This window comes from Camelus dromedarius, chromosome 16 (assembly GCF_036321535.1).
Source record: "Camelus dromedarius isolate mCamDro1 chromosome 16, mCamDro1.pat, whole genome shotgun sequence".
NCBI classification, from domain to species: Eukaryota; Metazoa; Chordata; class Mammalia; order Artiodactyla; family Camelidae; genus Camelus; species Camelus dromedarius.
This window is the reverse complement of record NC_087451.1, coordinates 39,196,571-39,223,806: the sequence shown is the minus strand read 5'-3', so window position 1 is coordinate 39,223,806 and position 27,236 is coordinate 39,196,571. Positions and strand designations below refer to the sequence as shown.

Genomic DNA, 27,236 nt, shown 5'->3' with positions numbered 1-27,236 from the left:
AAAATGCATTTCACATGCATGGTTTCTACAGCGATATATTTTTTTAAATGCATTTTTAAGTCAAGAGTAATTTACATATTTGCCCATGCCTCCGTTAGATAGAAGAGATTATGTTTCTCTCAACTTCAGCAAATTAAGACGTTAGCATATATATGAAGGCAGTATCTGTTTAAAACGTACAGGAAGGTATTTCCTTCCATTAAAAAATGACAAATTAACTAAACAGATAAAACTGTGCCCCCAGTGCATATTGAAACATAACAATACAAGGCTTCTGAAACCCAGCCGTGCAGAAAAGGGCCCTGGGCGACAGGTGAACAGAACTGCTTCAGAGAAGAGTGCTTCCCAGTTGAGCCTACCTTCCATTTCAGAATAGGAAAGAGCAGAAAGGTCGGCCTCCACAACTGCCAGGTCACTCTACTTAAAGTATTTGTACACAGTAACTTTTCCAGTGGGAAAGAAGTTACCTGCAGGACAGTCAAGGATACATTTTGGGACCGCTCTCAATGAAGAAAGCAGAAAAGTGCAGAGTAATCCTACAAATCCATGAACTGTAATGGAGAGTTCCTTGATTCCCTGCAGGATTCTGCAAATCCTTCATTGCAGGCCCTGCAGAGAAATTGTACTTTTCAGCTGTCTCTATTGAATGTGTAATGGAGTGATGATATTTTATTTCAAATCAAAAGATGAGTTATTAAAAACTTGGTCAAACCAACTATGACTGGTCATTTAATTAATTCCTTTATAGAGAGTACTCATTTACATTCTTTTTTCATTTAAAAAAACACTAGTTAATATAAAGGAAACAAGAAAAGTATGATTTTTAACTTAAAGAAACTAGAACCATATTAAAGACACAGAAATGAAGCCTAAAGTGAAATGGAGTCTGCTCGGGAACTTGTCATTAACTTCAGGATCCTAGAAAAATCTAACTGCAACTAAGACCCTTCCTGGTTTCTGAGCACGTCTCACAGAACGCTTATGTTATCAATGTTCATGTTCCATCCTCTTCAATCGTAAGGGCAAAAAGATAAAAAGACAAGGACATGAAAAAGGACAAAGCAAGGACAAGTATGTGAAATGTGATACAGGAGATAAAGTAGTAGATTGGGATTTAGGAAAACCAGGCACTATTCCTAACTCAGTCCCTCTGTGGCCAGAGGCAAATTATTATGCATCTATAAAAGATTAAGAATTTCTAAGATCCTTTCCCAACATAAAACTACGTGATCTTACAACTGCCAACACTACGGACTTATGATTCATCCCCAAAGCTTAATGCCCAGAAAATTTTAAATTAAGACACTTTCTGGGTTTAAAAAAAAATCTCCAAGGAATCTCAGAGGTTACTTTTTCTCACAAAAACAACAGAGAACCCCAAAACAAATCATGCAAATAAATTACATTAGGAAGATTTCCACATTATAATGAGCCTTGTGTGATATACAGGCATGTTTCCTACGTCTTATGTTTTTACGAATCACCTCGTAGAAATAAAATACAAACATTCCAGAAAGCTGGTGATTATCCAATTCTGTGATTATACCTCACTTTCAGAGCAAACACATGGCAGTAACTTGGGAAGGTTAGATCACAAAAACAACTATGTTTGACTTGTCTTGTGAAAAGTGAAGTTGAGTTTCATTTAAAAGATTCCCTTACATTGTCAGCCTTTAAACATTTTTCCCTAATTAAACTTTAGTACCTACCAGCTGGCCGAGCTAAAATCTCTCTGTATCTTATTTCCATTACTAACTTTGCCCATTAAATGTAGACCTTTCCCTGTCTTATTGCTATTATCTCATAAATGAGATATTCTTGTTAGACAATTTCTTTAAAAACTTTCTCCCTCCCCCAAATACGTTTTAAAGTACATACCTCCAAGTGATACCAAAGGTTGGTCTAGGAGAAGGATAAGGCCATATATCCAAGGCAGGCTTTGCATTGTAATTAAAATAAGGGACTTCTCGGATTCCTCCTTTCCTGGCCAACTTTTTTAAGTCATCATTAGGCAAGACAAAAATGCTCTTCTTGCTGCTCTTGGTGATAAACTTTCTGTATGACGGCAGAGCTGTACCCGAGCGAGTCTTCTTGGGTCTTGAAAATTTCATGAGTTTCACTTTGTCTCTTGTAGAATATTCTTTGCTCACAGTCATCGATGTTACCAGAGTGCCTCCTGCAGTGGTCAGCGAGTCTGTCACTGTTGTGGTGACCACAGTTTTGCTCTGCTCCTTCACAGAGATGATGTCCACACTGCTGCCTGTGCAGGGTGTGGAGAGCTTCGTTACCGTGGTAGTGGTGGTTGTGACAGTGGACGTGGCAGAATTTTCTGTGGAAGAGACCACAGTCTGCTTATCGCCTTTTGCTACCTTAATTATGGTCTTTGATTCTGTGGCCACTGTGGATGTCATGGTGGTGACTTCTGTGATGACTGTTTTTCTTTTAGACTCTCCATTGACATTTTCATCTTTGGTGGGCAGGCCGTTTTCATCAATAAAGTCAGTACTGAGGTTAGATTCCTCTCCAGAAGTAATAATAGGTGATGGAGTAACTTTCTTAACTTCGGACGTTTCAATTTCCATATCTTCTACCTGACTGGCTGAGCTGCTTTCTGGACAAGACAGCAGAGGCATGGCAGCTTGTGCACTTTCACACTCTTTGGCTGATGGCAGCGTCTCCAGGGTATCCGTGTAGTTGCCGTCAGCATCTGAAGATCTCAGTGAACGTGATTTTGTTTCCAAGTTTTTTTCTTCATTAAAATCTTCCATGATGACATCACCATTCATGAATGGCTTTACAGAAGATTCTTTCACAGTCAAAGACTTAATATCCTTTTCGGGAATTATTTTATTTATATTATTAACCTTTGGTTCAACGTCACCGCTTCCTACTTTACTCTCAGAGATTTCTTTCAAGCATTCACCTTTCAAATATACTTTAGGCTTATTATCTTTTCCATTTATTTGAAAGGTACTTGCTTTCTGGCCTTTCTTTTCAGACTCCCGGTTTTCATTATTCTTTTTGTCAGTGACACTTTTCAGATTTATTTGATCGACACATTTATTCACTGGTCTCTCCTCTAATTTCTGATCTTGACTTGGTTTTTTACCATTTGCTTCATTTACCTTGCCCTGCAGCCTGCTGTCACAGTTTCCAGTGGACTTATCTGAAACAAACTCACGCTTCAATGGTTCTAAGCCTTCAATACCTGGTTCTTGAGTTATTAACTGTTCAGAAATACTTTCATTGCTACTCTGAACAATCATATCTTCTTCACTGCTGTCTTGAATAGACATAGTATCAGAACTATTTTCCAAAGTGCTATTATATTCAGAGTCACATCCCAGTTTTCCTTCAAAGTCTATTGCCTTGGACAGAGATGGGATCTCTCTATCATCCGTACTTTTAGGTACTGATGGAAATAAAGGGCTCTGGGAAGGAGAGACAATGGTGTCGTTATCCTCCTGTATGAGTGGTTTTTTGTTTTTATAGATCAAAGTACCAATTTCATCTGCACTGGCCAGTTTAGAGTCATCAATGAGAAAATCACTTCCTTTTGCTTTTACCTTACTGGGCTCCTGGCCTTTAATGGCAGGTTCAGAGAGACTCTCTTCTATGTCATTTCGAACAGAATTTTGTTTCTGACAGTTTGTCTCTGGGCTCTGAATGGAGACATCATCTAACATTTGATCTTTTGAATAAAGTTTATTTGTTGTATAAGCAGGATCACTGATTCCAAGAACTGTGGAATCACTCTGTGAACATCCTTGGATCAAGTTTTCAGATTTATCTTTACTTGCATTAGAGCTTTCTTCTTGTCTAAGCAAGTCACTTTGACACTCTTCTTTTACTTTTGTTGTTACTGGTGACTCAGACAGACTTTTCAAAGAACTTGTGCAAGTCTTTCCTATACCCTTAATTCCACCCTCCAATTTCATTTTTTCATGGCGTTGTTTTTCTTCCAGTGTAAACTGCTTAATTCTTCTTTCAAGAAGTCCGTCTAGTTTGGATGATTTGATTTTCTTTTTATAACTAGTCCTTAGATGAAAACCCTCACTGACATTGACCACATCTACTTGAGAACTTTCCTGACAATTTATATGTGACTCTGTTTTCACATCATCATCGATTTCCATCGGTTCTTCCTTAAAGGATTTATCATGTTCAGAATCTAAAACTTCTTTCACATCTGTGAAACAAAGACATTTATATAAATGCAATTTTTAGATTGCATGAAATGTGGAATTCATGTTAATATTTTTATTTTAAAAAATACCAGTTTTTCTCACTTTTACTCAGATCTTAACTATAAATATCTATATGCTTAAAAGTTCCTGATATGATTAAAATAGGTCAATGGAAAAGGCTAAATTTTATGAAAGGTTAAAAAACACACACATTCCAAATATTTTAATATTCTGATTTCTAGTATCTAAAACTGATGGAATGCCACAATGAAAAATTATGTAGTCTGTGATAGCTACTGTATATACCAATACTTTCATGTAAGATTTTGCAGAGTATTTTATGGTTATAAACAATTTTTCACAAAACACAATGTAAGTTCCTCAAAAGGCTGAACATAAAATTATCTCTTGATCCATCAATTCAACCCCTACATATTTACCAAGGGAAGTGAAAACATATGTCCACACAAGAACTTGTACACAAATGTTTATATCAGCATATTATTCTTAATAGCCAAAAAGAAAACCCAAAGGTCCATCAACTGATGAACAGATGAACAAAATGTGACATATGGAATGTTACTTGTAAATAAAAAGGAATGAGGTTTTGATACATGCTACACCATGGATGAACATTGAAAATATGCAAGTGAAAGAAGCCAGACACAAAGGACCACATACTACACGCTTCCATTTACAGGGAATGTCCAAATACCCAAATCCATAGAGACAGAAAGTAGACTGGGATTTAGGGATGACTGGGGACTGACAGCTAGTGGGTATGAGGTTTCTTTTCCAGGGATGAAAATTTCCTAAAATGGAATGTGGTGATGGTTGAACAACTCTGTGAATATACTAAAAACCACTGAATTGTACACTTGAAGTGATGAATTACATGGCATATGAATTATGATCCAATAAAGCTGTTATCAAAGAGACAATGCAGTACCTTACCTCCTGTGTGAACTAGATCCAGTGAATTTTCATATCACCCCCAGGCTCCCTCGACCCTTGACTCTCCTTACCTTGGTCCTTTTTCTCAGTAATCTTTGAAATGTCCATTTCACTTTGGTCTGCTCCTTTTGCAGCATCTGAATCTTTTACCTCGCCTTTCTCAGAATCAGGCTCTGTTTTTATTTTTTTTGGACTTCGTGGACTTTTTCGTCTATCTGATTCATCCATATTTTCATCCATATTATTTTTAGCTAAAAAACAAGTATATAGTAATTACAAGTATGTACAACAGTAGCAATTTACTTTAATACCTCTAGTTCAGTGGAAATTATCAAGCATATTACAACAATTTATACTCTATTTTTTATTTAAAAAAACAAAAAGCATAAGTTGAGGATACTACATGCTTTCTTTATATGCTCAGCTGACCTAAAGCACAGAAGGAATGACTACATTTTAGATATACTTCAGAAACGTTCACATACGAGACTATTTCAAACTGTTCTTTGGCTTCAGAAAGTCTGCATCAGTGGTTTCCAACGTATTTTGTATTACAGAACCATATCACAATTAGATAAACACTATGATCCCCTAACCCAGAAAAAAAGTACACACACAAACTTTAATAATAAGAAGAAAAATGTCAATGGATTCTTGGATAGCCTTGAATTTATCTATGAACTCCAAGTTAAGAACACTTAAGTCTGCATCACAGAATAAAGAAAATAACCAAATGCAATATGTAGGCTTGTTTGGACCTGATTTACTCCCAACAGCAAAAAGGCATCTCTGAGACAACTGGGGTAAATGGAATATGGACTGAGAATTAGATGACTAATATGTTAAATGTTGTTAACTTTGTTGAATGTGATAATGGTATGATGGTTATGGAAAAAAATGTCCATTTCAGACAGAGATATATACTGAACTACTTTTGGTAAGTAACATGATTTCAGGGATTTGCTTTAAGTTCAGGGAAAAAAAAGCCCAGGAAAAAAAGTGGGCAGTGACAATCAAAAGAAAAGTGATGGAATCTGATGACTGTTGAAGATGAATCCTGATTACATGGTAGTTCATTATTCTATTCTCTTTTACTTTAGTGTAGCTGCAAATTTTCCACAAGGAAAAAAAAAAAATCAAACCCACAAAATAGAACTATTGTCTAGATGAATCTTCCTGGGGCTTAGTGGCATTTCCTACTTTTCATTTTCTTCTTTGAACCCAAATATAGCAAGGTATACTTATTTCTTATTTAAATGAATGATTCCTTCCAGAAAGGTTTGGCTGAGGGAAGGGAAGAATGCAAAAATACACACTCATGTCTGTTCAAGATAACAGGATACTGGTGAGAGAAGAAAAGGATCACAGGTAACAAAAAGGATAAAAAAAACCCCAAACTGATGCTCTCCTTATTGGATGCTTTATAGTTATTTCAGAACTGGGCAATATTTTTCTCATGGTTTCAAGTTGCTCAAAAAGAGCTTTGAAGCAATCAAAGAGGAAATAAAAAAATACTTTCAAAAATACAAATGAAAATGAAAACACAACAATTCAAAACCTCTGGGACACAGCAAAAGCAGTTCTCGGAGGGAAGTTTATAGCGACACAAGCATACTTCAGGAAACAAGAAAAATCTCAAGTAAATAACCTAACCTTCCACCTAAGGCAGCTGGAGAAAGAAGAACAAACAAATCCCAAAGTTAGTAGAAGAAAAGAAATCATAAAGATGAGAGCAGAAACAAATGAAATAGAGACTAAAAAAACAATAGAAAAGATCAATGAAACTAAAAGCTGGTTCTCTGAAAAGATAAACAAAATTGATAAGCCTTCAGTCAGACTCATCAAGAAAAAAAGGGAGAGGGCCCAAATTAACAAAATCAAAAATGAAAAAGGAGAAGTTACAACTGACACCACAGAATTACAAGGAATCATAGGAGGCTACTGTGATCAACTATACGCCAACAAAAATGACAACGCAGAAGAAATGGACAATTTCTTAGAAAGGTACAATCTGCCAAGACTAAACTAGGAAGAAATAGACAATATGAATAGACCAATTACCAGCACTGAAACTGAATTCGTAATTAAAAACCTCCCAACAAACAGAAGTCCAGGACGAGATGGCTTCACAGGTGAATTCTACCAAACATTTAGAGAAGAGTTAACACCTATCCTTCTATTCCAAAAAGTTGCAGAGGAAGGAATACTTCCAAACGCATTCTATGAGGCCATAATCACCCTGATACCAAAACCAGACAAGGATATCACAAAAAAAGAAAATTATAAGCCAATATCACTTATGAATATAGATGCAGAAATCCTCAACAAAATACTAGCAAATTGACTCCAACACTGCATTAAAAGGATCATACAACATGATCAAGTCGGATTTATCCCAGGGATGCAGGGATTTTTCAATATATGCAAATCAATCAATGTGATACACCACATTAACAAATTAAAGAATAAAAACCATGATACTCTCAACAGATGCAGAAAAAGCTTTTGATAAAATTCAATACCCACTTATGATCAAAACTCTCCAGAAAATGGGCACAGACAGAACATACCTCAACATAATAAAGGCTATATATGACAAACCTACAGCTAACATCATACTTAATGGGGAGAAGCTGAAAGCATCCCCTCTAAGATCAGGAACAAGACAAGGATGCCCACTCTCACCATTTTTATTCAATTAGTTCTGGAAGTCTTAGCCACAGCAATCAAAGAAGAAAAAGAAATAAAAGGAATCCAAATTGGAAACAAAAAAGTAAAACTGTCACTGTTTGCAGATGACATGATACTATGCAAAGAAAAGCCTAAAGAAGCAACCAGAAAACTTCTAGAACTCATCAACGAATATGGTAAAGTTGCAGGGTACAAAATACATATACAGAAATCAGCTGCATTTCTATACACTAACAATGAAAAGCAGAAAGGGAAATTAAGGAAACGATGCCATTTACCATCATGCCAAAAAGAATAAAATACCTGGGAATAAACCTACTCAAGGAGGCAAAAGACCTGTATGCCGAAAACTGTTAAGACATTGATGAAGGACATTGAAGACGACATAAACAAATGGAAAGATATAATGTGTTCTTGGATTGGAAGAATCAATATTGTTGAAATGGCCATACTAACCAAGGCAATTTACAGATTCAATGCAATCCCTATCAAGTTACCAACGACATTCTTCACCAAGGTGGAACAAAAAATGGTAAAATTTGTATGGAAACACAAAAGACCTCGAATAGCCAAAACAATCTTGAAAATGAATGGAGCTGGGGGAATCACACTTCCTGATTTCAGACTATACTGCAAAGCTACAGTAATCAAAACAGTATGGTACTGGCACAAAAACAGACACATAGATCAATGGAACAGGATAGAAAGTCCAGAAATAAACCCACACAAGTATGGTCAATTAATCTATGACAAAGGAAGCAAGAATATACAATGGAGAAAAGACAGTCTCTTCAATCAGTGGTGCTGGGAAAACTGGACAGCTACCTGTGAAAGACTGAAAGGAGAACATTGTACACAAATAAACTCAAAATGGATTAAAGACCTAAATGTAAGATCAGATACTATAAAACTCCTAGAGGAAAACAGGCAGAACACTCGTGGACATACATTACAGCAATATATTTTTTGAACCAGCTCCTGGAGTATTGGAATTAAAAGCAAAAATCAACAAATGGGATCTAATTAAACTTAAAAGCTTTTGCACAGCTAAAGATCCACCAACAAAACAAAAAGACAACTTACAGAATGGGAGAAAATATTTGCAAATGATGTGACTGACAAGGGACTAATTTCCAAAATATACAAACAGCTCATACACATTAATGTCAAAGAAAAAGGCAACCCAATCCAAAAATGGGCAGAAGACCTAAACAAGCAATTCTCCAATGTAGACATAAGGATGGCAAATGGGCACATTAAAAAATGCTCAGCATCGCTAATTGTCAGAGAATTGCAGATCAAAACTACAATGAGATATCACTTCACACCAGCCAGAATGGCCATCACTGAAAAGTCTACAAATGATAGATGCTGGAGAGGGTGTGGAGAAAAGGGAACCCTCCTACACTGTTGGTGGGAGTGTAGACTGGTGCAGCTACTATGGAAGACAGCATGGACGTTGTTTAGAAAACTGAAAATAGACTTACCACGTGATCCAGCAATCCCACTCCTGGGAATATATCCAGAGAAAAATAAAATTCAAAAAGACACATGCACCCCAATGTTCATAGCAGTACTATTTACAATAGCCAAGACATGGAAACAACCCAAATGTCCAACAATAGATGACTGGATAAAGAAGATGTGGTACATATATACAATGGGACACTACTCAGCCATAAAAAAGAATAAAATAATGCCATTTGCAGCAATATGGATGGACCAGAAGACTGTCATTCAGAATGAAATGGGACAAAAGAGAAGGAAAAATGCCATATGACATCATTTATATGAAAAATCTAAAAAACAGTGACATTAATAATAAGGACACAAATGAACTAATTATTATTTTGATTTCTTGAATATGTATAAGCACATCTGACTGCCCTTATGATTGGATTACTGCATTCTGTTCATTTTTATTTTGTAGTTGGCTTTATTCCTTTGATAACTATGTAAGTTTAAACAGCTAAAGATCTAATCTGTTCTTAGAAACAATAATTAGTACATATACAAAAACTAAAAGTGCAGTATACTGTTTGTATGTATTTACATGCAATATAACGTGTATGTTTAGTCGAACGGTAATAATTCTACATAATAAAACTGGGGGAAAAGAGAGCTTTATGTTACTGTGGTAGCCCCATGAATAAGCTATAAGAACTCTGATATTTAAAATAGACAACTATAAAATGTCTGTTTCCCCCCCATTTACAGTCTTCTTGACATAAAGAGTATTAACACATATCCTTTACTGAAGCTTATAAATTAACGTGCAAAGCAAATGCCTCTGGGATAGAATAGAGGTCAGAGATAAGGGACACACAGTCGGCAGCCAAAAAAGTTGAACACTCTGGTCTGGTGATGCTAAGTCAATTACTCCCTGAACTGCATTCCTCTGTTTCTCAATTTACCTGTGCCTCTATCAAATGATCAGATTAGATTAGCCATTATTATAGGGACTAGTAGTTCTGAGGTTATAATCTGTATAACCCATATTGATTTATGTAAACAATATATATAAATATACTGTCACCTTCACTCTAATTCCTACTGTGTAGTTGAGCTAAGACAGCGATGTACACTGCTGCTTTCTTCTCAGCTATCAACTGGGAGGAAAAGACTCAAAAGATGCTAGAAGACCAACTTGGTACCTGCTAGAGCAGGCCCAGCACTTGAACAATAGAAAACCCCACTCTAAGGAAAGTAGATACAAAGTAAATTTGCAAAATCCTAAATATTTGCATACTGATAATCTAGATTTTATTACATAGGTCAAACCACCAGAAACAATTAAAACAAAAGCCATCTGTAATTCTAACTACTACATGGGTAACTGGAGCAACAAAATGGGAATAAAGAATTATAACAACTTTTGGGAATTTATTATAATGGACATTTAATTTGAATATAATCAGATAACGTAAGTGAATATTGAACATTTCTATTTAGCAAGTAGAAATAGTTACTAAGCATCTACTATATGCAAGGGGGGTAGGTATAGCTCAGTGGTAGAGCACATGCTTAGCATGCACGAGGTCCTGGGTTCAACCCCCAGTACCTCCATTGAAAAAAAAAAAGAAAAAAAAATACTATATGCAAGATACTGAGTTCCTAAAAACTAAATTCCAGTGAGCTTTATAAAATATGTATTTTTTTCTGCTGAAAGATAATTCAATAATTTTCCCACATTAACAGTTTCAAAAATCTACCAGTCTGTATTTCACCAGAACCAATCACATGGAAGCCAAATCAGTTAGCTAGGCATGCAGTACACAGTACTTATTTGGCACTGTAACACATGCTTCACAGGAAAGAACACATCACACCATAAATCAGCAAATCATTCTGCACTGTGAACAGATCTGCTTCTGTAAATCACTTGGATAAACAAAAGAGAGACAACATGGTAGAGAGCAAGGAGGAGACACGGGCTGTAGCCAGGAGTCTACCACCCACTACCTGTGTGAGCTTCAGTGCATCACTTAACACCTTCATCTCATAATTTGTTCATGTAACATGAGTTTCAAAATATATGGTCTCTCAAAAAGGCAGTTCACCTCGAGAGTTCTGTGGTTCTAAATAAAATCATCAGCCAGTAGCAAAAACTGAGTTAATACCTCATTTGTATAATCGTGTCACGCAGGCCTTTACCGTTTTCTTTCTGGTTTTGTTATGTGTTACAACACTGAGGCTACCAGATGTGATACTGTGATACCTCAAGATGTCAAGCAGTACTGGATTTAAGATCTGACAAAAACAATTAGGTGGCTGAGGGTTTTTTCCTTTCTTTCTTTTTAATAAGCTCTAGACTGTAATTTTTTTAAGCTAAAATCCTAGATATCAAAATCCTGTGAATAAAGGTAATTTAAACATTTTTAGAGTTTATAATTATTAAACTATATTAGTAATTTTGCACATTCTATTAAGAACTTCAGAAAAACACTTTTATCCAAAATATAGTCAATACACTACACAATTTTTAAGAAATAACACAAATCAGAAACAACTACGCAGGAAAAATAACTTTAATTACTTACTTCCTTCTAATGGCCTTCTGTAATTCACATTAGTATTGCCTGGTAATTTAGGAACAAATCTATAAACGTGAGTTTTACTAATCCAACTCCAACCACCATATCCTGTTACTCTGTATTCCTCTCCTTTTTGTTTCCAAACCTGGTATAAATGAAAACATGCTGATTAAATAAGAATGAGAATGTTTTATAAAGCACATGTGGTTTTATACATATTTACCAAATAAAATCAACAATCAGGCAAATTAATTAAATCTAGCAGTCAACTTTATTTTCAACAAGAATCAAAGATTTATGAAAAACCTTAATATGCCTTTCTAATATGAAAAATGTAAAACAATTTTACATTTCATAACAACTTCAACAATCTGGTCTAATGATCCACTTATATTCTACTAAGATAAAGCTATGCTTATAAAATTGCCAGAAAGATTTACTTAATTCCAACTATATTAATTAAAAGACTGTTAAAAGTAACACAAAATTGTTAAGTATTCGAAGTTGCAGATTCAAGGTTTCAGAAATGTACCACTCAGCCATAAAACATAAAGTAATGTCACGTGCAGCAACATGGATGGACCTGGAGACTGTCATTCTAAGTGAAGTTGAGTCAGAAAGAATAAGAAAAATACCATATATATTCACTTGTATGTGGAATCTAAAAAAAAGACACATGAACTTATTTACAAAACAGGAACAGACTCACAGACACAGAAAACAAAACTTATGGTAACCAGTGGGGGAAGGAATAAATTGGGAGTTCGAGATTTGTGCATACTAACCACTATATATAAAATAGACAAACAACGAAGTCCTGCTGTATAGCACAGGGAAATATATTCAATATTCTGTAGTAAACTATAATGAAAAAGAATATGATTCTAAGTGAAGCAAGCCAGAAAGAGAAAGAAAAATACCATATGAGATCACTCATATGTGGAATTAAAAAAAAAAAAAAAAAAAGAACATAAATACAAAACAGAAACAGACTCACAGACATAGAATACAAACTTGTGGTTGCTAAGGGGGTGGGGGGTGGGAAGGGACAGACTGGGATTTTAAAATGTAGAATAGATAAACAAGATTATACTGTATAGCAAAGGGAAATATATATAAGATCTTGTGGTAGCTCACAGTGAAAAAAAAAATGTGACAATAAATATATGTATGTTCACATATAACTGAAAAATTGTACTCTACACTGGAATTTGACACAACATTGTAAAATGACTATTACTCAATAAAAAAATGTTAAAAAGAAAGAAAGAAAAAGAATATGAAAACGAAAATATATATGTATATGTATGACTGAACTATTATGCTGTACACCAGAAACCGATACATTATGAACTACAATAAAACAAACACATGCACATATACAAGAAATAGCTAACACAATTTAAAAGATTATAATAAAATTACCTGATGTTTAACTGGAAACGTATATTTTACCCATGTAGCTTGTTGCATTGTTTCTTCCTCTTCTTGTTTTTTCTCTTTTTTTTTTACTTTTTCCTTCTCCTCTCTTTCAATTGATGTCATCCTGTGTAACCTAAAAGTACATGGATAGAGAGACAGAATACATTTAACCTTGAAAAACAAACAAAGGTAAAAATATCATACTGAAAATTAAGACAAAAATAAAGAATGGTCAGCTATAATCCCACAACCCAGATAGCCCAAACTCACAAAAATAAATAGATGTACAATTCCATAATAGGAAAAATCAAAAAGTACAAGAAAGTGAAAACAAAACATTCCCATACGCTTCTCCGTAAGAAACATACTCACTTACAACTTATTCCTAAAACATTTCAGGCGTGCACCAACATTGTATTTACATAAAAGGGATATTACATTACAAATCACACTTTTTCATTGATGAATAACTGCATTAGGAGATCTTTCCATATGAGAAGATAAAAGTATTCTTTAAAAAGACACATTATTTCCTTCCCCTAAAAGACCAACAAGTCCCCAAACTTTTATTTTATCAAGCAACATTTCTAATTCTAGCTAGCACTCAGGATTTTAAAGCCTTCACAGGGTCCACTAACACAGAACTCAGGACCAAGTAGCATGTGTCTTCCTACAACCACAGAGAAAGGGGCTCACGGGGCTCCTTTTCGGCTGGGCAGGAAGGACCACACTGACTATGCATTAATCATTAGGCACAGGGCATAGACCACACTTTTTTTTTCAGGCAGGAAGACACATTACTGCACCCACCAGCAAGGAGATGGGCAGGCCCGGTGAGGTTCTACTTCAAGGTGACTAGTCTAGATTTTTGTGAACGGGAATATGTCCTTTAAACAGGAACCTAACCAAAACTTACGAAGGAGCTCCTGTCCGTAAGAGCCGCAGTGGGAGAACTGTTTTTATCACACCTGACCCAGACGTAGCCCATTTTAAACGCACAGCTACACGGAAAGAATAAAGAGATCTTTTGTTAACTTGGGGGAGGGGCCGGTGCTAGAAAGATATGAGAGGAGATTTAATTCTTTTTATCTCCATCTCTCCACCAAAAACATCCTCTGTCTGTCCATTTATCTCCAAGTTTTTTTAAAAAAGCTTTGTGTCCCTGTGAGTACAGGACTGTAGAATCTAGCATCTCCCAGGCTGAGAGCTCATATCTGTTAACTGCACACAAAGAGTATAGCAAAGTTCTTCATTCTCCCACAACTTGGGAGAAGAGGAAAGGAATGGATTCTCACTGGGCACTACTCAGACTCAAATACCATAGACCTGTCACCACTCCTGGAATCAGGCAGTGGGGCAAGCTCTGTAGGCACAGCATGGTGGATGACCTGACAGCCTCAGCTCACCAGGGTCAAGAGGGAGCGACCGAGCCAGGAACAAGTAGTATTTCTCAACAGAGTTTTTGTGGGCTCAGTTTTAAACACCCAAACCCAGGTGGGGCACAGCAACTTTGCTGATGGTGGCCAGGAACAGAGCACTGTGTGGGGAGAACACCAGTGCGGTGACACTCTGGAAACTCACGGCTAAGCTGGGCACTCAGTTTGTGCTCTTGGAGTTTGCCCGGGAAACAGGTCCACTTTCATCACCAAATACAAAGGCTTCACTTTGTTGAGGATGCCAGGCCAGTGTGGGGAGTACTGTAGCTAATCTGGGATGTTAGCTATCCCAGAGTAAATTCTATTGTTCTCACTACCACCAAGACAATCCTGATGGGAAAAGGCAGCAAGAAAAGTGAGCTCTGAAGGAGTTCAATCCCACTTGGTTGAGCAGAAATCTCGGCTACTGCTAGCAGCCTGGAGGCCCCAGGAAGGAAGTTCCATTGCGCTGGTACCACACAGCCTCCAGATGCCTCTCTGTGTTGGCGGGCGCACCAGGTGGCAGGTGTTTCCACGCGCCCCCAGGTCAACTGAGAGCCGGACCAGGAGTGTGGACTGAGCCTCCACTCTGTTCCTGTTTGTCCTCCACGTGGTGCACAGGGTTTTGTTGTGTTTCTGTTCCTATTACAAACAAAGCTACAGGAAACAATGGTTTATGTCTGTCTTGGTAAACTTGAGGAGTATCTCTTTATGTTTCCCAGTGGTACAACAGAGTCCAAAGACTATTATACTTAAAATGCCAACAAATGGTGCCCAACTACTCCTCAAAACTGTACACTTCACACTGCCATCAACTATAAAGCCACCCTGCTTTCCCACACCTTCACTCAAGTTAGTACGAAACTTCCAAATTATTACCCCAGTTAAGAGATAAGAAATACTATACCATTGTTTTGATTTACATTTCTTTAATTATGAGAGAAGTAACCATTATTTTTAATGTCTACTGGCCTTTCATATTTATTTTTCTGCCAAATGCCTGTTCAAATCCTTTGTCTTGTCTGTAATGGACTACTAGTCCTTTTCATTTATAAAAGGTCTTTTTCATTTAATAAAAGGAAATTTTCCATTTGTGGTGCAAATTTTTTTCCTCAGTTTGTCATCTGTCTTTTGAGTTTGATTATAATATTATTTTTCCACTCAGAACTTTAAATACATATATCCACTTTTTTCCTCTATGGCATCTGGGTTTTACATCTGTTTGAAAAGAAAGTATCACAACAAAAACATAAATTAATCCATGCTTTCTTATTTAAGTTTTTTTGTTATTGTTTTTAAGAGTGTTAAAAAAATTTTTTTTTTAAATCCTCATTTATCTGAGTGTTTTGGCTGAGGCAGAAATCCGGATGGCATGCTCCCTCCTTCCTTCTCCGACAGGCAGTGCTGTCAGAGCAGATTCCCTCGTGTGTTCAGGTCTTTTTCCGGATTCTGTTTGATTCCACTGCTCTACTTCTTCTGTAGCACAAATTTATTCTGATTATTGTGCTTCAAAACACATTTTAATACCTATTCTCTTTATTTTGTATTACCTATTTCCCATTTCTTGCATTAATTTTTCTAGATGAAATATTAGGATCATTTTAGTCAAACCCCCTGCCCCGCCCCCAAGGAGGAAAACTCCTACTCACAATATAAATGATTATTAATTCTAATAGATTAATTAATATACCGCATGGCATCTTTAGAAAATGTGATATACACGCCTAAGCATGTGACGTGTCTTTTCTTTTACTCGAAGTATCCTTATATCTTTAGTGAAGTTAATGATGATTTATTTACATAATCCTGAATATTTCTTCTCACATTTATTCTTGGTTGTTTGACGTGTTTTATTGTTGCTGGGACATTTTCTTCATTATAATTTTTAAAAATATGTATTGTAACCGGGTTAAGAAACAGAAACTTACCAATATCCACTACATCCAAAGCTAGGGTGTCCCACCCCCAGGCAGTCACGATCCTGACTCCTGTGTTCTCATTTCCTCGCTTTTCTTCACAGTTTTACCATCTATGTGTGTGTCCCAACCAGTATGAAGTTTGGCTTTTGAAAACTCAATAGCAAGAATAAAACTAGCTGCACAGGCAAGAGCAATATTGTCATTATTAAAAGAAGGGTCACAGGAAAAAATAAACTTGTCTCTAGATCGCAGTTTACAAGTTAAGAAACCTCTTACGATGAAATCAGAGGGCAAGGGCATAAGCAAGGCCCAGAAGACAGCGGGCTCACCGCTCTCAGGCTACCTGGCAGGACCGCGGGTAAACAAGCGCAGCCCAGAGACGGACTCCGAAGTGGGCTGCGCTGCACCTCCTGCTTTCCTGCCTTTTGAGGATTCTATGGTGTCACTGGTGGAAATTCTTAGTTCTCCTGCACTGACTTGGGATTTGGCCTTCTTGGGTAGGATACCATCCGTCCACCTGCAGTACTGCTTCACAGTCTTACTGGTGCTGTATTCTCTGTTGTTCCCCTTGTCCCTGTGGGTTTATGCTTTGAAGAAATCCCTCTGTCACAGTTTTGGTAAGTTCAGCAGGGAGCAAAACTAAACGTGTTTACTCAATTTGTTATTTTAACTCAGAAATCCCGCTGAATTTTTTGTCATGGTTACTGTTTGTATGTATGACACCTATTCCTCAGTATGGTGGCCACCTTATTTAATTTTCATATTATTTTATAATTTTTTGGTTAGTCTTCTTTGGTCTTCTGTAATTAGATCAACTACACAGAATTGTTCCTATATTTACTAATATATACACATTTTATTTCACTTGGTAAAATTCATTAAATAATACTTTTAAGAAAAGTTAAAAGATAGCAGTAACAGTAGGCATCCTAAATGTTAATGGGAATGCTTCAAGAGTTCAATCAAAAAGCATGATGGGGGGAGGGTATAGCTCAAGAGGTAGAGCGCATGCTCAGCATGCTCAAGGTCTTGGGTTCAACCCCCAGTGCCTCCATTTAAAAAAATAATTAAATGAATATATCTATTTAACTCCCCCTTCCCGCAACAACAACAAAAAAAAGGGTGTGATGACTTGATTTGAAACACAGCTTTACAAAAAACAGCCATTCATCTATATCTATTTAATTAAGTTTTTTTAAAACAAAGAATTAATAATGGACTTGTATCTTCTCAATAAAGAAATACCTCCTTGGCATTTAATGAGATAATTAGTTTTCTTTCTTTGACTTCTTAAAATAGCATGGTATTAATAATCTCCTGAGAATGGACAAATCTTCCACACTTAGGGGGATCCAATTTAGTAATGATTTATTATTCTTTTCATTTACTTCTGAATATATTTGCTAATGTTTCATTTAAGATTTCTTGAATATGCTTCTATTTGCTATTAATTATTAATCAATGATAAATATTTACAAAGGAGACAGGGCCATAATTTTCTATCTACCTCTATCTATCAAGTTTTATACTAACAGAAATAATAATGCACAAGATTTCCTTCTTTTTCTATTTTATGTAACAGTTTAAATAGAACTATCTGTTTCCTAAAATTTGAAGAACTTCCTTATGAAATCATCTGGTCCTGCCCATCTCCTTACTGACAGATGCAGTAACAGCCTTCAAACTGAACCTGAAATCCTTTTCCTGCCTGAGACTAGAGCATGGCCTATGCCCTACTGTCCAATGACTGGGGTCAGTGGGGCTCCTCCTCTCCAACCCTTGCCCCACCCAAGAGGAGAAGCCCAGTAGGACACTTTCCCTACAGATGTAGGAAGCCTGAATACTATGTTAGTGGACTCTGAAGGCGTAAAATCCCCAGTATCAGTGAGAGAGAATCAGAAACAACGTTTGGTGTGTCCCCCCTTTTTATTCTTGATACTGGTTATTTGTTCTTTGTCCTTCTCCCCTTTCCTGATAATCTCATCAGAGGTTTGTAAATTATACTAGTATCTAAGGTACGACTGCTTACTATTTCATCAAATATTTAGTATCTGGTATTTGTCAATATTTCCTTCCTTTGGTTTCACTCCTTGAGATGCATGCCTAGCTAATTAATCTGCAATTTTTCTTTCTCAGTATAAGCGTTGAAGGCTACCAATTTTCCCTGGGTAGTCTTTAGTTGCATCCCACAAATTTCAATTCATGTCGTATTCTCGTGAACAGTCATTCAAAATGTTTTCTAGTTTCCATTATGATTTTCCTTTGATCATTTGTTATTTATTTAAAAGTGTATTTCTTAAGTGTCAAGCGTACAGCCCTTGTCTTTCTTTAAACTTTTACCACCAATGTCTACATCCTTAAACAATATTATAACAATATATTAGCTAGCATACAAGCTTTTAAACTTTATATACACAGACTCATACTACATGTATTTTTTAGGAAAAGAACTGTTTTACTGTGTTACACGTTTCTGAGATTCAATCTCACTGACTCACGTTGCTCTAGTTTGTTTTTTACTGCTATATAGCAGTCTATTAAAGAGCCACACCAATTTAAACATGGCTGACTATGGGCATTTAGGGATTGTTACCAATTTCACCACACTATAAGAAACACCTTTTTTACATGACTCCTCATGTACAGACGTAAGGTTTCGCTAAGGTATTAAGTGAGGAACAGAATTGCATTCTCAACTTTTGTTTTTAAGAAATTGTTTTCTAAAATGGTTATAGCACTTAGCTCTTTTATCAACAATGTATCAGAATTCCTTCCCTATTATATCACAAATTCTTCACAGTTTAATGGATATGAAATAATAGCCCCTACTTTTAATGTGCTTTCCCCCACCTTTCATGTTTCTTGGCTATTTGTGTCTCCTCTTCTCTGAATTATGTTTATACCTCTGGTCTTCTTTTCTACTAATTGGTTTGATTTTTTTTCGTACTAAACTGTAGAAGTTCTTGAATATACTGTGTATACTGGCCCTTTTTGATTCTATTAAAATAAAATAATAAAAATACCTTCAACCAGTATATGATTCAGTCTTTCAGGATGATACACTATTATAAAACTCAGAAAACAATCCACTATTTACTGATAGATACATAGGTGATAGAACTACACAGTAAAAGGAAGGGTGTGACAAAACACAAATGTAAAAATTATGATAAACTCTCCAGAAAGGCAAAGTGATGTGAATGGAAAGTAGATACAATGATAATGCTATTTTTATGCTGGGTGGTGAATTCACAGGTGTTTATTTTATTATTATCTATTATAGCTTATATATTACATGCAATCTTATGTATTACATATTAAACATAAAGAAGGTCATTTGTAGTATATGCAGACACACAGATACACACATGCACATGCATTCAAATCTGATAGATAATATTCTTATAAATGGAAGAAATAAACATACCCGCCTTAGGTACGTTTGGGGAGATACTGAATGAATTAAGAGGAAGGAGAGAAAACAATCAGAAGAAAGAAAAAAGGAAGGAAGTATAAAAGGAACAGGGGGAGAAAGAAGGAAAGAGAGGCAAGGAAGGAAGGGAAAAGGGAAGGGAATGGAGAGGAGGAGGGAAGAAGGAGAGAACCTTGCTCTAGTGTTATAAAGACAATCTCTTAATTTTCTTCTTGGAGTTTTAAAAGTTTTTTGATTTTCCCACTTAGAATTTACTGGTCTATTTGCTTATTCCACAGTGTTACAGCTACCAAGTAAGTTCTGTTACGTGTGAGGGCAAATCCTTCTGCACCTTGTCCTTCAAATTTACCTTTTCTGTTACTGCCCTTTTCCATATACGTTTTTCAACTATCTTGTGAAATTCTATATAAAGGCCAACTACAGTTAATCAAAGTGATTGTACTCTGTGTATTAACATGAGAGAAACTGACACTTTCAAGACACTGAGACTTCCTATACATGGACATGAGATATATTTCCATTTATTTAAGTATTCTTTAATGTTTTGCAACAGACTTTATTACCACTTTTTCAAAAAAGATCCTGCTGTCAAATCTTTACTACTGAATATCACAATAAGCATTTTAATGAATAAAGTATTTGGTTGAATTTCTAGATATTTCCTTAGGGTCAAGTCTTAGAAGACTGTCACCTAAAAGTGTGTGACCACAGTAGTGCCAAAAGTGAAAGTCTTTGTATTAACTTCAAATTTTCCTGAATCATGGTCTCTAATTTTTAAAAATTCAGAGTATTCTATTTGATCTCATCATATTTTTTTTAAAAAAAAGTTCTTTCATACATATTACTAGATGTGTAATACTAATACAATTCATGATATAATTTTATAACTCTTATAACATGTTTAAGACTAGTCATAATGAAAAACCAGGAAGGGGGGAGAACCTGATGTTTTTACAAAAACTGAATTGCATCTTTCATTAGAATGTTTAATATTTAGAAACAAATTTATAAAAGGCATGATTTAATCACTTCAGTTACATTTGAGTGCTAGAGTTTTCTTTGGCAACACGTAGCTTAGTTTTAGCTCTCAAAGTGTTGATCTCTGCCGTCAGAGACCACCAACACAAGTTTCAGGATGAGCACTGAATAGGAGAATGTCGTGACAGAACAGTTTGGGGCAAGTCTGGAGGTAAAGGTAAGAAGGAAAAACAGAAACACAGGCCTCCCATCTGCCTCTGACTCTTCCCTTGCTCTCCCTGCCAGAGAAATGACAACAGTGAGGACAATAAAGGTGCGCCACCCTCTAGCTCCCCTCTCCCGGGGTGCACTGTCCATAGCACCTTAACTTAACCCTGTTTTCTTTAACCCTAGGAGAATCAAGTCTATTCTGTTTGTGGAAGCTTCTATTGGTAGTAGCATTACATTCAAAATAGAAGGGAGAAAGGAGAGAGAAAAAAGTATCCATTAGATTAATGAAGGGAAACACTACAGAAAACTGAGAGCAACCCTTGGCAGATGACAAATATTTAGTAGGCGTATTTACTTTTCTTTAAAATTTTTCATAAGATAAAACACAGAGGTAGAAGGCAACACAAAATACATTCATATAAAAAAAAATTGCAGCAGTATACCTTTGGAGTGGGCCCTGGAGAGGGGATGGGAAGGTAAGACTGTTTTTTACTTTTCACATTGAATAATAATTTTTTTTTACCATAAGCTTATATTATTTTTTGTAATAATAACTTTGTAAAGATTAAAGTAAAAAAAAAAAAAAAAAACCCCATTAGGGCTAAAAAATAGGCTCAAATAACAACACTTCTCTCTTTTGCTAACCATCGGCTAAAGTTACACAGATCAGCATGATCCCTGGCCAGACACTCAACTCTAAATAAATCAGATGCTTAGCACATTCTAGAATAAATATTCAAAAAATATGAGCATTCTTCCTATTCAATAAAAATGCTTTTTATTTTAGAAACTACTTTTAATTTTCATATACCTGATCTTTTTTGATCTTCATTACAACCCTATATCATAAATAAGAACTAATGTTCATTTATGCCCACATCTTAGAGAGGAGGAAAATGAAGTCAAGAAGAGTTAAGTCTTTAATACGGCCTTCTAAACAGATTAACTTTCATTATTCATAGACTAACATTCCAAGAGGGAGTCTAACACACCATTCGCAAGGCTCAGAATTCACTTACCTGGTATGTCCTAAAGATTCCCGCCATATTGGTAGCATCACAACTGGCTTAACTGCACACTCCAAAATAGCTAATGCCAATGCAAATTCTCTGGGTTTGCTACACATCTGAACAGCCTTGATCCAATTCGCCCTATATTTCAGAAGGAAAAAAAAAAAGAACAAGACTTCACCTTGTTGATCTTAAATTAAAAGCACAAGAGTTGTGATTTATGATGACTTCATCTTACAGGGCATGTGTTTCTAGGCTAAACAGGTATAAAATAAACTGCTACTGGAAGTCTCTATCTCATAGAATAATTGATTTTGAACAATGAAAGGAATCCCAGCAGTGAGTTAGTCCTCCAATTCCTTAGACCTTCTATAATGTTCTGGAACTTTGTCTGCCCTCCACCTGGTTCCAGGAACAAAGACCCCACTTCCCAGAAACATATCAAATATAGCTAATAATGCTGGCTCAGGAACTTTGCAAGTACGTTCATATCCCTAATATCCCAGTGTTTTGCTAACTAAACTGACTTCATTCAATTCATTAATAATGACAGTTTAAAGAGTGCAGCTGCAATAATCATTTTATAAATATTTACTATACTCACAGCAATAAATAACCTTTAGCTTCGTTTACCTGTGTGAAGCCCAATTGGGATGAAGAAAGGATGAAGGGATATTGTTTTCCAGTTGGGTGATAGTCAGTCTCAGAGTAGATATGGTAAGAACTTTGGACCCATGGACAGAACCATTCCATTTGAACTCCCCAGCTGGAGTCAGACAGAATTTATGTGCAAGATGCCTTCTCTTATCGTGGTCTTCTCTGTGCTGGTGCTTATTCAAAGCAAATGAATTGGTGGAGTATTGATTGTGGTAGACGCGGTATTTCCCTTCTTGACCCAACTTAAAATAATTGTTGATATTTCCCTTCATGACCACTTCCTTTTTGGTGCTCAACCGTGAAATTTCTCCTTGAGAGTTAACTACCAGTACCTGACCAGTAAAATTAAAATATTCCATTATTCATATCAAATATGTACATTTGATCAACTATCTTTTAATATCATAATTTATCATTCGAAATAAGTTAAGATACATCTTACGACTAAACTTTTGAAGTTTAAAAGCTAAAGCGAACTGTTTATAATTAAACAACCAAGATACGCCTGCAAAAAGAAAGAAAACTAATCTAATAAAGTGTCTATTATACATCAGACATTATTAAGTACTTTCATGTATCTCAAATATACACATAAACTAAATGTGTAATATGTAAATCGCTTGCCAATCATTATTTTTAGCTTATAATATATACGAGTTAGGGACAAAAGAGGGCATTACATGTACTATTCCCCCAAAAATATATTCCTAAAAATACCTTTTCTTCTGCTCCTTTTATCTTTCCAGCTTAAGATGAGAGCCCATGGATACACTGAAATAGTGTTTCAAACAGCTGATTCCAACCCTTTAGTGGACTGTGAAGTCCATAGTAGGCCTTATTCAGCTTTTTAAAAAATGAAATATAATACAATAGACTAGAGTAGAAAAGAAAATACCAGAGTGCTTCCTACATAGTAAGGTAAAATACTATTTCAGGAAACTTTTGAATGTGTGTACTGGGTTGCTCTGAAAAGTGTCCAACTGAGGGTCAGGGTGAAAAAGAAGCTTGAAAGCTGCTGCCTGAAAGCTGAGTCCATGATAGTAAAGACACTATATACTGCATATCTACCCTGCAAATAATTCTCAAATCTGAGAGACACAATTGTGACCATTATTCTATCACTACGGCTGACTGGGTTACAGAACGTTCAGTCTTTTGTTCATAATCCGAGCTGAGGTGCTGTGCTGTCCTACACACTGTTAACTGCCATCAAAGGGCAGCCCCATCCTTTACCTGCAGGCTCACTGAAAATGATCATAGCTAACACTGAGCATGAAGTCCTTAATAAAGCCTACAAAGAGCCCACTCCTTCCCATATCTTGGAAAAAAAAAAAAGGCCTCTAGCTCTTAAGAATTACATACAATAAAATTAACCATGGGGTAAGGAAATATACCACCCACTTAACAGCATTTCTATGCATGGACTGAAATGTGGGTTGACAACTATACTCATTTGATTGTTTTGGGGAGGAGGTAATTAGGTTTATTTACTTATTTATTTTAACGGAGGTGCTGGGAACTGAACCCAGGACCTCATGTGTGCTAAGCATGTGCTCTACCACTGAGCTACACCCTCCCCACTGACCATACTTATCATGATACAAACTTAACACTTTTAATCTTGTTACCCACCACGCTCTTGGAAGTCAAGAAAATACAGTTCAAAAGTTATCTACAAACTTCCTGCCCTGATTTTTAAGTTACAATAAATAAAATTATTTTACATTCCAGAGAATTTTGTTTCAAACAGAAAGAACACACCTCTTTGCCCTCCTTAAATAATTTATTTGCTTCATGGGCTGCGGCTGCCACCTGTTGGCTCTTCAGCTGACTAAGTTTGCTGTCTGGATTCCGTAACCGGGTGATGATTCGAGTTGAACCAGATGCTCCTCTTCCACCTCCAGGAGACTCACTTATTTCCCCATTAGACTTCTCTGATTTGAAATCACCTGTTATCAAATAAAAAGTCAAAAGTAACTGCTAACAGTAGGTAAACTATATATAGTAATAACACGCTACTCATCCAGAACTACTATGTGGTGGACATCTAAGATTCAGAAAATAAGCAGAAAAAGTCCTTGAACAGCCAAGAAAAGTATTAATTCTTAAAGGTTTTACTCAAATGAAAGCATATAGAATTTTACTGTGAATCATTTATTATTTTACAGAAAATTCAAACATGCCAGGTTACCTGTTTCAAAGTTCATCTACCAAAAAAGAGAAAGGGTTGCTACAAATTTACAAGTAACAGACATAATAACTCAAAAAGCACACTAATAAAATGTTGCCTTATATATTCATATGGATTTCTGTATTAAAAGTAAAGGATATAATTAATTTTAGAAAGATTTCTATTGAAATTTTATTTAAACACTTAATAGTTTAAAGCTTATAAACATAAATGCCAAGTGAATTTTCTCTTAAGGAAACTAATTATCTGTGTGTGCAAGTAACTGTACATATGAAAATCAACTGCATTAGTTTTGTTTCTAACGTAATAAAGGTCTCTCACATTTTCACAGGATTTCAATTTTTAAAAGTGGTGGATTTCACTGTCAAGAAGCAATTTCTGTTTTCTCATGAATCTCACTTCAGCTGAAAACTTCTATACATTCTAAAACTACTGCATCTCTGTCCAATTTCCATTGGCCAGATAGTTGAACAGTATCTCATTTTTTTTTAATGTAAAGCTTTTAAAAACTAAGACAGTGTGGCACTGGCAAAGGAAAAACCAAACAGAAAATTTACTGTTACATATTATAAAAATGACATTTTGAGTAGAGGAAACAATTAAGCTGTGGAAAATGGCTACCAATTTTGAAAAATATAAAAGTTAAGACAATACAGGAAACATCTATTAACTTTATGTGTTCAACACCCCTTCTTTACTCTGGGGAGATACTTTCCCCCCACCTCAATCATGTGACTCTGCTAGGGCTGCAAATCAAGAATCTTGCCCACAGTGATTTTTCCAGGACTGGCTATGTGGTCCAAGCCAATCAGCATCCTATTTCAATTTTTAAAGTCTGGAGCTGGAGAAACAGTCGTGCTTTTTGTATTAGTGAGCAAAGAGGGTATAAATTAAGTTTGGCTACGTTGACCCCACAACATGGAGAAAGTTCTCAGCAATACAATAAGCCCATCCCAGAGCAGGGAAGCATCTGAGAGGAAGACCCATGACCTCCTCTTTTGGCTCCCAGGGTCCAGTAACACACCCAATGCTGTCATTGCCTCTGGACTTTTCAATTTTAGGAGCCAACAAAATTCCCTTTTTAAGCAAGTCTGGTAGATTTCTGTCCCTTGCAACTGACAAATTCTAAATAACCCAGTAGAGTATTTTAAGATTTTGGCCTCAAAATACGGCACTGACTACACCAAGATGGAGCAGGAGTCCTGGGTATTTTGCCATCCAGGCTGGAAAGCCAGTAACCTTCGATCGATGTGTGGTAGCAAAGCAGTTGGTTAGATTATCAACAATTTTCTCCTGGGTCTCATACCATGATTCTACCCGTGCTGGAGTTTGATGCCAACATGTTGAAATACAGTGGCTACTTGTTGGGACCACTTTTGAAATCCTACAATAAAGACGTTTTCGATATCGTTTGGTCTAGGTCAGACTTCCTAAAAGCAGAAAGGGAATGGCGCTGCATTTTTTTTTAAAAAGAAGCCCCTCAATTTAAAACCAACAATCCAACACTGATGAGAGTCAGTCCTTTGCAATTTCGCTAAATTTGGTGCAAAGAAGGGAAAGGAGCAGAAAATTCATCCCTGGGGGTAAGACCAAAAGAAGTCGAGAAAGGGAACAAGGTTGAGGTGGAGGTCATTACACACGCATCCTGCCCAAAGGCCATATTCCTCAGTTACAAAGCAGCGAATCACTGTGGTACAGCCTGGAGGCAGAGTACAGAGCAGCTTTTACTCCAACCTCTGTAGCTCATTGTTTAATGTTATCAGGAGGCAGGGGCCCAGCCAGACTTTGTTCACTTGAGGGCCAGGGCTATTAGTCTGCTAAGCAGACAAACTGGGCAAATAGAGGGGGTTTACCTTCAGGTGTCCTGAGCCAAGTTTCTGGGCATTAGGTACTACCTAGATTATCTAGGCAATCTATAAGGGGGTGTTACTGCCAGAAAAACTCCAAACCTGTCAAACTGGAAAGTATAATTATTCAAACCTACAGCAATTCCCAGCAGCCCATCCCTGACAGAAGGCAGCTGGATCTAGGCTGTTGAAGCAGAATGGCCTCCAGAAGGGGGATCTTCCCCTAAGTGCCTCACTTCCATCATCCCAGAAAACCAATGGAAGCCAGATTTATCAAAGAACATCGTC

The 27,236-nt window shown here is 36.3% G+C and overlaps 1 protein-coding gene across 12 annotated transcripts in view; it reads right to left on the bottom strand.

The window, feature by feature from the left end:
* BPTF (bromodomain PHD finger transcription factor) overlaps window positions 1-27,236 on the bottom strand; it is a 128,428-nt gene that overhangs the window by 43,624 nt on the left and 57,568 nt on the right. For all 12 annotated transcript variants that reach the window (XM_064495648.1, XM_064495645.1, XM_064495650.1 and 9 more), the window contains 7 exons: window positions 24,672-24,859; window positions 22,887-23,242; window positions 22,263-22,394; window positions 13,292-13,421; window positions 11,873-12,011; window positions 5,213-5,392; window positions 1,879-4,189 (listed from right to left, as the gene is read on the bottom strand). In XM_064495648.1, coding sequence (XP_064351718.1) covers window positions 1,879-4,189; window positions 5,213-5,392; window positions 11,873-12,011; window positions 13,292-13,421; window positions 22,263-22,394; window positions 22,887-23,242; window positions 24,672-24,859 — 3,436 coding nt within the window. The remainder of the gene's footprint in view (window positions 1-1,878; window positions 4,190-5,212; window positions 5,393-11,872; window positions 12,012-13,291; window positions 13,422-22,262; window positions 22,395-22,886; window positions 23,243-24,671; window positions 24,860-27,236) is intronic.